Source organism: Talpa europaea (assembly GCF_964194135.1).
Source record: "Talpa europaea genome assembly, chromosome: 13".
NCBI classification, from domain to species: domain Eukaryota; kingdom Metazoa; phylum Chordata; class Mammalia; order Eulipotyphla; family Talpidae; genus Talpa; species Talpa europaea.
The window spans coordinates 1,456,441-1,469,051 of record NC_140080.1 but is presented as its reverse complement, the minus strand read 5'-3'; the positions used below and the strand labels follow the sequence as shown (position 1 = coordinate 1,469,051).

The 12,611-nt window shown below is 66.6% G+C and overlaps 1 protein-coding gene across 1 annotated transcript in view; it reads right to left on the bottom strand.

Annotated features, from left to right (window-relative positions):
- Positions 1-3,343: 3,343 nt before the first annotated feature.
- The window catches only part of NFKB1 (nuclear factor kappa B subunit 1), a gene marked incomplete at both ends in the record, with an annotated part of 65,391 nt that continues 56,123 nt past the window's right edge, over positions 3,344-12,611 (bottom strand). The window contains 13 exons of the mRNA XM_084251980.1: positions 3,344-3,498; positions 4,506-4,677; positions 4,848-5,020; positions 5,111-5,177; positions 5,944-6,068; positions 6,726-6,828; positions 7,051-7,220; positions 7,395-7,596; positions 8,700-8,814; positions 10,519-10,813; positions 11,439-11,621; positions 12,086-12,232; positions 12,475-12,564. Coding sequence (XP_084108106.1) covers positions 3,344-3,498; positions 4,506-4,677; positions 4,848-5,020; positions 5,111-5,177; positions 5,944-6,068; positions 6,726-6,828; positions 7,051-7,220; positions 7,395-7,596; positions 8,700-8,814; positions 10,519-10,813; positions 11,439-11,621; positions 12,086-12,232; positions 12,475-12,564 — 1,997 coding nt within the window. The remainder of the gene's footprint in view (positions 3,499-4,505; positions 4,678-4,847; positions 5,021-5,110; positions 5,178-5,943; positions 6,069-6,725; positions 6,829-7,050; positions 7,221-7,394; positions 7,597-8,699; positions 8,815-10,518; positions 10,814-11,438; positions 11,622-12,085; positions 12,233-12,474; positions 12,565-12,611) is intronic.

Genomic DNA, 12,611 nt, shown 5'->3' with positions numbered 1-12,611 from the left:
CACCCCGCGGTGGCAGAGGGGCAGGTGGGCACCCTGGGCCTTGGGACCGGGACTCCTGGGGGATGCTGCGCACGAGCCGGTCACGTCCCACAGGCCCTGCTGGCTGGGGCTGGGCCATGCGGTGCCCTGAGCGCCCTCTGGGAGACAGCAGAGGCCCAGGCCATGTGCCCGGACCCCTGAGTGTGTCAACTCCCTCTGCACCTGGGGCCCCAGGGACAGGGGCAGGGGCGTGGCGCTGGCCCCGAGGGCAGAGGCAGGTACCGTACTGCGCGGGGCGCGCGGGGTGGCGGCACTGGGTCCCGAGGCCGGGCTGTGGGGCCGAGCCCCGTGTCTTCACCGCCAGGCCAGGCAGAGCTGCGGCTGCGAGGTGGGAGATCCTGGCCCTGCCCTGGCTGTGGGCAGAGAGGGCAGGGCTGGGGGTGAAGGGAAGGCTTCTGGGCCGGGGTGGAGGAGGGGTGGGGTGGAGCAGGGGGCCCAGGGCAGCAGCCAGGCTGCAGGGGCCCGGGGCGGGAGGCTGGAGCCTCGGGGGGCGGCCCTCTGCACTGCCGGCCCTGGCCCCACTCCTGGCCTGCTGCCCCTTCAAAGGAAGGAAAATACCCATGGCCTGAAGTTTCTCACTTAAATTTTTGAAGCAAAAATAGCTCAAGGTGTGCCTCAGGAAGGGGAAGGACCTGCCTAACAGTTCTGACATGAAGAAGTCTCTGCCGGAGGACAGAGCACGCCGGCTGGCAGCCCAGCCTCCCTGTCCTGAGCCGACTCCCGGGCTGCGGCTCCGCTCCCCTCTCTGGGGCGACGTCCTGGGGGGGTGGGTTGGGGTTTTGCCCCAGCCCTCCTCACCCCATCTGTAAGCGTCGCCCGCCCCTCTGGTCTGTCCTGGGGCTCCTTGGGGCAGCCTTTACCGTGTCCTCCCATCGCCTGCTCCAGCTTACCAGGCCGGGCTCGGCCTTTGGGGTGGTTGTCCCCAGCTGGGCAGCGCCTCAGCTGATGCTGTGGCTCCGACGCCGGACCCTCCACCTGGTGCTGGTGCGGCCCCCGGGCCGGTCTCCTTCAGTGCAGCCTGGTCCCTGCAGCTGATGGCTCGTCGCCCCGTGGGGGCCCTGACTGTGGGGAGTGGCCGTCGGCTGGACTGACATGCCCTTCGTTGCAGCCTCCCCAAAGGCGGCAGCGACCCTACAAGCAGGGAGCGGCGCCGGCGTAGGCGTGGGTGACCGTCTGCACGGTGTCCCAGGTGCCGAGCCGCGGAGAACAGCAGCAGCAGTGCTTTCAGCGTCCCTCTACACCCGCGCCCCCCCAAGCCTAGGAAGCCACTTCATCGGCTCCTCTGAAAATGAAAACTCTGAGAGGCAAGCCATGTCCTCTGCGCGTGAGTCACCTGCGTCTGAGCATTGGGGCAAAGTGCAGTGTGCAAGCCTCAGGCCAGCGTGACTGTTCCCTTCCCCTTTACTCTCTTAGATGGGCGACTCCCCCATCCTGGGATGGGCTCCCCAGTCTTCCTCGTGGGAAGACGGGGCTCAGCGGCAGCTGCTTTGGGCGCCTGAGAACGGCGTCAGAAGTCCCCTGTGCAGGCGTGGGGTCGTGAGGCCCGCCGGCCAGGCTCCCTGTCTTTCTCCTGTGAGATGAGGGGGTGGGTGGGGGTTGCAGGCTTGGGTGGTGAGGGGCACGGCGGTGCCACAGGCCATGGCTGCGGGTGTCGGGTGGGGACAGTGGCAGGGCTCCCCTCTGCTGGAAAAGAAAGACCGCTGGCCCCAAGGGCCACTGACTAGGCCTGCAGAGGACAGGAGGCTCAAAGACAGGCCGGTTCTGAGGAAGCTATTTTTAATGGCTTCCTGCAAAGGGGAGCTTCTGGGCCCGCGCTTCTGGCACCTGCTGCCCTCTACCCCCACCTGCTGGTGGACGGGAGAGGCACCTCTGATGGCGTGGGCGGGGCGTGCCTCTGGAGCAGCGCTGACACCTGCGGGGAGCAGGAAGGTTCTGGAACAGAACAAACACGCTCCTTGTGAAGGCGGGGGGGGGGGGGGGGGGCGGTTCTTTGTAGCTTCCTGTGGGGATGGTCACCCCACCCCATACCTTGGCCAAAACGTCAGCCGGAGTCTCACCTACTCGGGTACCTGCCCAGCAGCCAGCAGGGGGGACCCAATGGCCAGCGTGCCCAGCTCTGCCGCCCCCTGCTGGCCCTGGCTGTCACCTCACCGCAGGGTGGCCCAGCACAGGTCTGTGGTGCAGAAGGAGCCCCAGGGCGCTGGGCACAGTCCCTCCTGTTCTGGCCTGACCCTGGAAGGCACGGAGGGGCTCCCTGGCGCCACTGGCCCTGTCACTGGGAGGCCCTGGCGGGGGCGGGAATCCCCGAAAGTCAGAGCTGCTGTTTTACGTTAAAAATACAACCAGCGTGAACTAGAATGGATTGGGGTGAAGTGGCAGCGGAGGAGGACAGAGGTGGCTTGTCTTATGAAAAGAATTTTTCCCCTCCTCGTTTGTCAGAGGAACAGCAGTTCAGCAAACTTGGCTCCTGCCAGGCTCCCGCCGGAGACCCTGGAAAGGCCGACAGTCGCTACTTGGTGCCTCCGGGAGGAGCCGAGGACTCGGGGTGCGTGGAGCTGCATGGAGCCGGGCAGCCCCGCGGAGGCGAGCCAGGCAAGGACGTCGCAAACCAACGCTTTCACCTTCGCTTAAAACTCCTTCCCCTGGATAACTCTCTGGTTCATGTCTGGATCAAAGATTTGCCTCTCCACGGGAAGCTGATCCTGACAGGAGGCCTCCGCCCGGAGGGTCTGCCGCCATCAGACAAGAGGAGCTCGTCATTGCTTTTTCTTTTATTATAAAAGTAAAATAAAAAATAGCATTTGTAAATTCAACATTTCGTCCTTTAAAGAATTTGATCTAAAAACATATTTACAATAGCAAAATGCAGGAAAGGGGGACGGGACCATCTGGAGCACTGATTGAGAGTGGGTTTAAATACGGACGTGCAGGTCTCGCTCCAATCAAGAGATGAGCACAGGAGGAGCGCGGTGAGCTGCTTTATTGTACACAGTGACCCTGCTCGGGCACCGCCGTCCCCGTCCCCGGGGACACAGGGCCGAGCGTGGGTGCCGGACGGCGCTGGAGGGCCTGCAGGAAGCAGACGGGGAAGCAAGGGCGCCCCCAGCAGCGGCGCGGCCACGCCTGCTGGGACTGTGGGTAAGTGAGCCCCAAAGGTCTCGTGAGAATGCAGGGCAGCAGCCCCGTCTCCGGGAGCTGGACAAGGGGGTGCTGGCTGGTCGCGCACCTCGGAGGCTCTGTCCGGTCTCCCCGCCGACCCTCAGGCGCCAGAGCTAGCGGTGGGTGGTGCTGGGGCGGCCGGCAGCTAAATCTTGCCCTCGATGGGCGCTTCCTGCACGTAGCCGTGGGGCGCCTTGCCGAGCCCCAGCAGGGCGCCCCCGCTGGTCAGGGCCTCGGTGAAGCTGAGCCTGCGGAAGGAGGTCTCCACGCCGCTGTCACAGATGCTGTCCTCCCGCTCGCCTGGGGGGGGGGACCCGGGTGAGCGGGGCGGGGCCGCGGCAGGCCAGCTCGCCGCGCCCAGGTGGTGGTCTCACCCCGGGTCACCCCACCCGAGGGAGGGGGAGCCCGAGGCCAGTGCACGGCTGGCGCGTTAGGGACTGGCTCAACCGCCCGCCTGCCCTGGGCTCTGAGGACGGGCCTCGCAGGGAGAGGCGCTTCAGCCTGGGCCCGCGTCGCGGGCGTGCTGCTTTCTCAGACACGGGCTTCTGCTCTTGCGAGGCGCGTGGGCCGTGACGGGTGCTGTTCCCTCCCCGTGGAGTGCCCGCCCCGACAAGTGGCCACGGGGTGGCCTGCGGGCTCGCCGAGGCCCCATGGACGCTCAGGCTGGGGAGCGGGGGAGCCCCGGGGGCGGCCGCGAGAGGGAGGAGACAGCGCCGCATCGGGCGCTGAGGATGCAGGTGACACCAACCCCCCTCCGCCAGGCCCGTGAGCCCCGCGTGTGAGGCGGGGTGCCTTCCAGAGAGAAGGCCAGACGTGGGGAGAGCGGGGACCAGGCTGCACCCAGACGCCCTCACCCTGATTGTGTGGTGGGCCAGACCTGTGCCCGCTACGTGGGGTGTGGAGAGCCCGGTGACCAGCGGGGGGCCAAGTGCACGGGGCTGTCTGGGGTACGAGGGGGAACCCCGAAACAAAGCCCAAGCAGGACGGTGGGATGGGGCAGAGGAGGCTGAGGGGCTGGAGGCCCAGGTATTGTGGGCAGGGGCTCAGAGGTAAGCAGCACTGTGCCGGGGGGCCCTGTGGTGTCTGGGGTGAGGGGGTGCAGCCCGGGGAGGGCACAGCCCCTGCGCTGAGCGCCTGGCCTGCAGGGACACAGCAGTCTGTGACGAGCGCCCAGACTCTGGCCTTCGGCGTGTGTCCTGAACCACACGGGAGGGGGTCCCGGAGACGCCCTGCATGGGGGGGGGAGGTGGCGGGGAGACGCAGGGTGACGCCCACAGGGCAGACACCCCGTCCCATGCCTGCCTTACCTATCTGTGGGCTGGTGCAGGAGGGCGACAGTGGCGGGGCGTGGGCCTGCGAGGGGGTCTTCTGGGGGTCGGGGGCGGCAGGGCAGAAGGCCGCCTGGATGACGTCGATGGCCTCCGTGTAGCCCATCTGTGTCAGGGCCTCCAGCAGCTCTTTGATCGTCCCCCCAGAGACCTGCAGGGAGAGACTGTGCTCAGGGGGAGCCCAGGTGGAGCGCAACAGCTGGACGGGGGCTCCTGTGCCAACTCCAGGCTGGAACCCCAGAGCAGAGGCTCTGTCCATGGAGACGGCCCCTCCCTCCCGGGACGAGGTGTCGCCCGCCCCTGCCGGGAGGGCAGCCTCACCTCGTAGTTGTCCATGAGCGTCTTGGAGGGGGCGGGGCTCAGCCGGAAGGCGTTGTTCAGGACCCCCAGACCCAGTTTCTGGGCCAGAGCGGCCCAGTTTTTGTCTGGGTCGGGGGTTTCCAAGAGCCTGTAGAGCTGCAGCTTGGCCTCTTCGGTCAGCTGCTTCACATCGCCTGCGGGGACGGGACCCAGCGTGTGGACCCTCTGCCCTGCCCGGCCCGGCCCCCACGCGGGCAGTGGGGAGTTGGCTCCCCGCGACTCACCCTGGGCCAGCAGGTCGTCGGGCGAGGAGTCCTGCTGGTAGGGCTTCCCGTTCAGTATGTCCCACACCTGCAGGAGGACGAGCAGGAGCGCTCGCGGTGAAGGCGCCAGGCCCAAGAGCGCAGGGCCCGGAACGCGGCCTGCCGGGGCCAGCTGGCGCCCTTCTGAGGCACAGAGGCCGTCCAGCACGGCCCAGCGAGCGGGCTGAGCCCGGAGGGCTGGCGTGCCAGCCTCCCCAGCGCAGGCCTGTGAGGATGGATGCCCAGACCGGCCCCCGCGGTGCGCGGGTTGTCAAGGCCCGGCGGCGCTCTCCGCGAGGGCCGCAGCCGAGTCAGACCGCAGGAGGCAGCGGCCGCTGCCGTGGACGGCCCGTGCGCCGAGGGCGGGGCAGCCGGCCGCACAGGCAAGGGAAGTGTGTGGCCGCGGGTGGTCGGGCTGTGCAGACCCAGAGCGCCGGGCTGCAGGGAGCGGGGATGCTGTTCTTTTTGGGAAGTCCTGAACCCCTGGGGTTTGGTTTTTTTAGGTGCAGAAATCATTCCCGAAGTTCTCCGCAAACCCTGACTCCTCCCAGCTTCCCGCGGTCCTCGGGGGAGGGCTGGCGTGAATTCAGAACGGGAGGCGCTTCCGGGGCGTGGCGGTCCTCTCCCTTCCCACGGCCCCCCATGTGAGGAGGCCAGCGCTTCCGCTCCCAGACCTCTGCTGACCTAGAGCTTTCGTGGACAGGTTTCTCGGGAGAAGCTCTCGAGGAAAACGCGCTCTTCACACAGGGAGAGGCAGACCCGGGAGCCCCGGCATCCCGGCGCCCCTGGGGAAGCCCACGGCCAGGCCCACCCACCTGCGAGCTGGCGGCCATGTCCAGTGGTGTGGTTCCGGGCACCACGCCTTCGTCCTCCCCATCCGCTTCCCAGGAGCCGTCCGGGTCGTACAGGGGCTCGAAGTTCTCCACGAGGGGGTCTGCCCCTGCAAAGCGAGGCCCAGGCAGCGGTGAGCCCGACCCACTGCCCGCTGCCCGCGCGGGGTCGGCTCCCACACGCAGAGACACCTCTCCTGGGCTACCCTAACTGGTGTGTCTCATTCCAGCCCGTGTTGCCAAGGACGTCTCCAGAAACGCTAGGATGACTCCGGCTCTCTCAGATGGCAGGGTGGGTGTCAGGGAGCCTGAGGTGGACAGGGACAGGGCACCCTCAGGTGCTGGATGCCCCACGACAACTCGCTCAGGCTTACCGCTGCCTTAAACTACAGCTACCAGTAAGACCCTTTTTGGGCAAGTGGGGGAGGGGCAAGGAGACCCTGAGTACAGCCCCAGGGGCCTGGGGAGGGGTTGGCGGTGCGAGGGCCTGTGTGAGGACTGGCAGTGCCTGGCGCGTCGTAGGCCCACACCCACCAGCGGGCTCCGCGCCTCCCTAGGACTTTTCAGTGCAGGGCCTGGCGGCTGCTTCCTGCACTTCAGCTCCTGAGGGACCTGCTTGCAGGCGCAAGTTCTGACTCCGCCCCATGAGCCTGTTCGCTGGCGTTCCACAGGGAAGGACGTGCAGCTCTCAGGAACTGTCATAGACGTGGGCCTGGCAACAAGACGCCACAGCACCCCCTGGGGTGCCTGCCCCTCCTGGGCCTCACCTGCTGCTTTGAGCAGAGCCGCCAGCCGTGTGGACCCTCTTCCGGCTGCTATGTGCAGAGGGGTGGTGCCGTCATAGGTGGTGCTGTCCACGTTGGCCTCTCCCTGGAAACGGCCCCCAAGCAGGGTCAGGGGAGGCTGGCGCCCTCCTGCCCCGCCCCGCCCGCGTGGGCCCTGGGGTCCTGGCCGTGGAGAGTCCGCAGGGAGGGGCTGGCCTGCAGCGGAGCACCCGCAAGCCGCCCCAGGCAGGGGCCCCCTAAGGCTGGCTCTCGCCAGGGGCCCCGGTCTCCACAAAGGTCTGGTGTGGAGCGGAGCCCCCGCCCTCACCTCCAGGAGCAGGCAGCCCGCCAAGGAGATGTCATCGCGCTCCGCGGCCAGGTGCAACGCCGTGCGCCCCGACTTCCGCTCCTGGGCGTTGACGTCGGCGCCCGCGGCCAACAGCAGCAGCAGGCAGGACAGGCTGCTGCTCATCACGGCCGCGTGGATGGCGTTCAGACCTGCGGCCGGGCGGGCACCGGAGGGTCACACGGAGCGGGGTGACCCGGCCCGGGTGTCGGGCAAGGTGCTGCAAGCCCACACCCCCAACGCACAAGCCCTCTGCGCCCTTTGCTCGGCTCGCCCTGACTTCCAGTCGCCTCCAAGAGGCTCAGGCACCGAGGGGTGGGCCTCACCTTCCCCGTTGGGGTGGTCTAGCAGCAGGGCCGCCTGCTGGTGCTTGAGGAGGACGCTCAGGACTTTGTCGTGGCCCCCCGCGGCGGCCAGGTGCAGCACAGAGTTGCCCCCGCGGTCCAGCAGGCTCAGGTCAGCCCCCGCCCACAGCAGGTCCTGCACCACAGCCTCCTGCTGCGTCACCACGGCCAAGTGCAAGGGCGTCTGAGGAGAGAGGCCAGACGTCCTGATCAGTGGGGAGGACAGGGGAAGGGAGGGAGGGAGGAAAAGAAGTCGCGGGAAGGAAGAAGACAGCACTGCCCCCCCCCCCCGAAGCAGCGGCTCTCAGTCCGTCCGCCTGCTCCGCCCCCCCACTGTCTCCGGTGGGTCCTCCCCGCCCACCTCTGGCCTGCACCCGCTTCTTACCTGCCTAAATAAAGACCTCTTTACAGACAGACAACCCCAAGTAGCGCGTGCACTGGTCTGCGCCACCCCCTGGCCAGGAGCCCACTCCAGGGACAGCCGCGGCGCATCTGCCGTGAGGTGAGGAGGACCCCCCCACCTCTGCCCTCAACGGGAGACACCTGTCCTGTATGCGCAGGGGTGCGGAGGGGCGTGGGCACATGCCAAGGGCGGCATCCAGCCCGGAAGGTCGGGGAGTCACCGTGGGTGGGAGGGAAGGAGAAAATGAGAACACAGAGAGCAGAGACGGGGGCCTGGTGGCCGGGGGACGAGGGAGCCGCCCCCGGGGAGCCCCACCCCTGCTGTCTGTGGGTCCCGGGGAGAGCCCTGCTCAGAGCTGCTCCGCAGTCGGCCCTGAGCTGGGCCCGGCTCCTCGCGGCCTGCTGCGTGCACGCCGAGCGCCGCTCCCCTTTCTCGGCCCCTCCACCCACCGTAATTTGCGCGTTCTTGGAACGCGCGTGGGCAGCTGCAACGCGCTCGTCCACGGTAGCTTTTCAATGTCAAATTTTTTCAGTTTCGATTTTCGTTGTCCTGAGACGTAACAGATTTACTCTGGGATGTCCCGGAGTGCCTCAGGTGGGGGTGTGCACGCCGCGGGGGAGGGGCCCGGTGGTGGACTCCACACACCCGAGGGCAACCTGCGGCGGCCGTGAGGAGGATGTGAGGTGACTGACTGCGACGCCCACCTCAAGGTGCGCACCAGTATCTACTTGTGCCACACGGCCAACGCTGCAGCTCGCGCCAGGCGTCAGCTCTGCCTCGCCGCGCAGGCAGGAAGGGAGCAGCCTCCCACAAAGAGCCCTGTGACTCTGGTGCTGCTGCTGTCACAGCAGATCATCTTTTGCCCCCCCCACGCCCCCACTTACCTGGTACAGGTCATTTCTCATGTTGATGATGTCATCAGCCACCAGGCCGCACGTGACCTCCAACAGGTCCCTCACGAGCTGCGCGTGCAGGTGGATGATGGCCAGGTGTAAGACGCTGCAGGGGACACAGCAGCCGCGCTCAGGCAGAGGGTGGCCAAGCCCACCCCACACCCCAGGAGGCTGCAGACTGAATCTGGCCCTCAGACCTTGTTTTGTCTGCACCCCAAATGTTCCGGACTCACAAAATGTCGAGTCTGAGGGGGTCCTGCTGCTCGCTCCCCAGGCTCTGAGCTGAGCACCTGGGGGCCACGGAGGTGTGAGCCTTGGATGGGGCTCGGGGCAGAGACCCCAAGGGCTGTTTAGAAAGCTGCAGCTAGCAGCTGCCCCTCTGGAGTGCAGAGGGGAGGGTTTCTGGCACCTTCTGGGACCCCGGGAAGATGCAGCCAGGCTCTCAACTGCAGCGGGACATTCCGGAGGCAAACTCCTGACTTCCACGTGTCCCCTCTGCCTGGACAACGCCTGTACTGCCCTTCTCCCAGCTCCTGCGCTCAGTCATCCCCCACTTCTACGTCATGCAAATCACCCCCCAAGTCGCTGCATCTACGTGCCTCGTCCGGGCCGCCCCGCGCCGTCCTCACGATGGTGCTCCGGCCTCAGCCAACAGAACTCAGACACCAAGAGGAGGAGGGACTTACCTGGGGACGCACCAGGGGGCAGATGCCTGTGGTGCCCCCGCCCTAGGACCCCTGGAGCACTTCTGGGACCCTGCACCGCGGCCCCGGCCCCGGCCATCCCCCTCCTGAGGCCTGCACTGTGTCCAGCACCAGGGTGGCCTCCCTCTTCAGACACGAGGCGGAGACACGGGTCTGACGCAGCACGGCCGCCCCACCAGCTGCTGCCACGGTGCCGAGCCCAGGGCTGCTCTCGCCCCTCGGGCCTCCTGCCCGCAGTGTGTGCGCAGTGGACGTGCAGCCTCCTAGGAGGGCCGTCCTCTAGGGCACCAGCGCCCCTGCGCTCAGCCACGTAGGGCTCACTTGGGGTGAAGGTGGCACAGGGGCCTCGAACTCAACTGACGATGTTACAACCGTCTGATCTCCGGAAAACACTGTCAGACGGCGCAGAGACACACGGGGCGGCAGCTCCCTCACCGAGGCCCGCATGAGTCAGCTCCCCAGAAACTCCCGCCACGGCCGGGGTGCTGAACCTGGGGGATGGTTGAGCCTGTGAGACACGTGGTGCCGGCCCTGATTTTACCAGCAGGCTGCCTGGCTCCTCTCCCCGGGTGGGGGCGCGGTGGCACCCCATCCTCGTCACTCGGCGGGAGGCAGACGGGCTGTTTAGGAACATGCCGGCCTCGGGGCTCATAGCATGTGCTGCTGTCTGTACACAGAGGCCGGAACCCGAGCCCTCGGGACTTGTCCCCAGAGAAGGGTCCCGGTGCGGACGCGGTCAGGGCACGGCTGCTGCCCACCCTGCCTGCTCAGGGGTCATGTTAAGACGGAGGGGGATCCCAGTGACTGGGGAGGGGGTGTCGCTACCTGGAGGGCAGGCTCGGGGGCCCAAGCTTCACTGTTATCACTCACAAAGCAAATGTCATTCCTGTAAACACACCCTGGTCTGGTAGTGACGGGGTCGGTGGCACGCTGGCACAAGAAAGCCCGTCCCGCACACGCAACCCAGGTGAGCGCTGCAGGAAGCCAGCAGACACGCGCCCAGAGCGCTGCTCTCCTGCAGAGGTGCTTCCGGCCAGCACCGGCAGCTGCACGCCCCCTCCGGCCAGCACGCCTGCCGGGTCTCCCCTGAGCCAAGCCGTTCTTACCTGTCCCCGTTCTCGTCCTGCACAGCGGCGAGGTGGCGCTGGACCGCCAGCAGCATCTTCACATCCCCGGTCACCGCGTAGTCGAAGAGGGCGTTGGCGTGCCTCTTGGCCAGCTGCATGGCCTTCTCCAGGAAGAGGTGATCTGCAAGGCAGCGGCCACAGTCGCGGCGGCCCCCCGCCACTGCAAGACCCGCCCCCGCCACCTTCCAGGCCCGGACCCTAAGCGATGGGGGTGGTGGGGGGCGGGGTGCTGCTGTGGACCTGGGCCCATGTCTGCCAGGAAGCAGCTTGAGGCCTCAATGGAAGAACCAGCTCCAAGCAGCAGTGACGGGATTAACTGTCTTGTGAAATAATGCTTTCCGGAGTTGGGAACAACTCCCGTCAGGCGCTGGGACAAAATTCAGCCAGGAGCCAACACTGGGCTGTGAGGTTTGCTTCCGAGGGCGGGGCGGCAAGGGCGCTCTGAGAACAGCTTGCAGGCCCAACCTGTGGCTTTCCTGCAGCCCTTTAGCTAAGTGTGACTTGCCTGTTCTTAACGGGGTGTGAAAAATAAAGGGTCTGGTGAGCAGAGACGGCGCGTGCCCACCCGCCTGGCTATGTACTGTCCTAGAGCAAAAGGGTCTGCACCAGGCAGGGCAGCGGGTCCTGCACGTGCTGAGGTGCAGTGCTCGCGGGAGGGTCGCCCCCACCCCCGCATCGCCCACTGCCCACCCCCACGGGGCAGCCCAAGAACCCCAGGGGCCACCAGACCCCTGTGTGGAGGGTCAATGGCAAAGTCGAGTCTCGCTCGCCACAGCACTGAGCACTGTACTCAGGTGACCCGGGCACAGCAGCGAACGGAGGAGCTAACATGCTTAGCACCTTTGTCTGAGCGTCTCCCACCTCAGCTGGCGTCGCCCTGCCCCCCACATATCACATACCTGAGAACCCAGTGCTGCCCTCCTGCATGCCCACTGGGCCGGGCACAGCGCCCCCGAGACCCCCGCAGGCCGACGCCCGCTCCTCTGCGGCTCCAGGGACCTTCCCAGGGAGAGTGACCGCCTCCCGGTCGCACGTCCTGTCACAGTCTGCAGGGTCACTTTTAGACGGGGGGTCTGAGGACCCTAAGAGGAAAGCAAGAGCATGAGCTTCCCCAGGACCCCATGCCAGTGAGCCCAGGTGGCACCGGTGGCTGCCAGGGGAGAGGACAGCCCAGTCACCGGGCCGCGCCTGGCGGAGCCATCTTAAAGCCTTGCTCCTAAGACACCTTTGTTTCTAACGCTTCTGAAAACTTACATCGTCTTGGGCTAGTGCAGGGGAGACGGGTCTAAAAGTCTCTGTGAGCTGCAGGGCAGGGGGGGCGCCATCCCCTCCCCCCAGGGCAGGGCATCGTTCTTCCCCCAACCACAGCGGGCCAGCGCCCCAAAGCCACGGGCGTGGGGCGGCCCTGAAGGGCGAGGGGGCCCGTTCCCCTCCAGGTCACCGACAGGAGGCGCCTTCCGCGAGCAAAGGGCACCTGTGCGCTACGCAGGGAGGAGACGCAGCCCTCCCTCGCACAGCCCCCACGCACTTCAAGCGGCCCGCAGGCCTGCCCGGAACAGGCGCCGGACGCCCAGGCGTTGCTCGGCCGCGGGCACCCAGGCCCGGCGACCCCCACGGCGGGAGCGCGTCAGCACGAGGCGCTGCGTGTCCGGACACGGCTGGGACTGCGCAGGGGGCTGCGGTGAGCCTGCTGCTGGGGCGTGTGAGCAAGAGGGCCATTCCTTGTTCGGGTTCTTCCCTCCCCCGCTTGCGCCCCTCACAAAGCAGCTACATAGACACCAGCAAGTGCCGGGAGGGCGCTCCGCCACTTTCTGGGGCAAGGGACTTCTGCGCTTTATTTGCATTTATCTTTTTTCTTGTAATCATGATTTACGAAATCATGATTTTGGGATTATCTTGTTCTTCCTCCAGTACTAGAAAAAAAGCTTTCCTTACCGTGCTTCATGCCAGCATTCGATTTCGTGGCTCCAGGGTGGAAGGAGATTCCGCCGTACGTGGGAAAGCCGTAGTGCGGGAAGCCGTACCCTGAAATGCAGGGCAAGCGGGTGACAATGCTGAGGAGGGGACAGAGC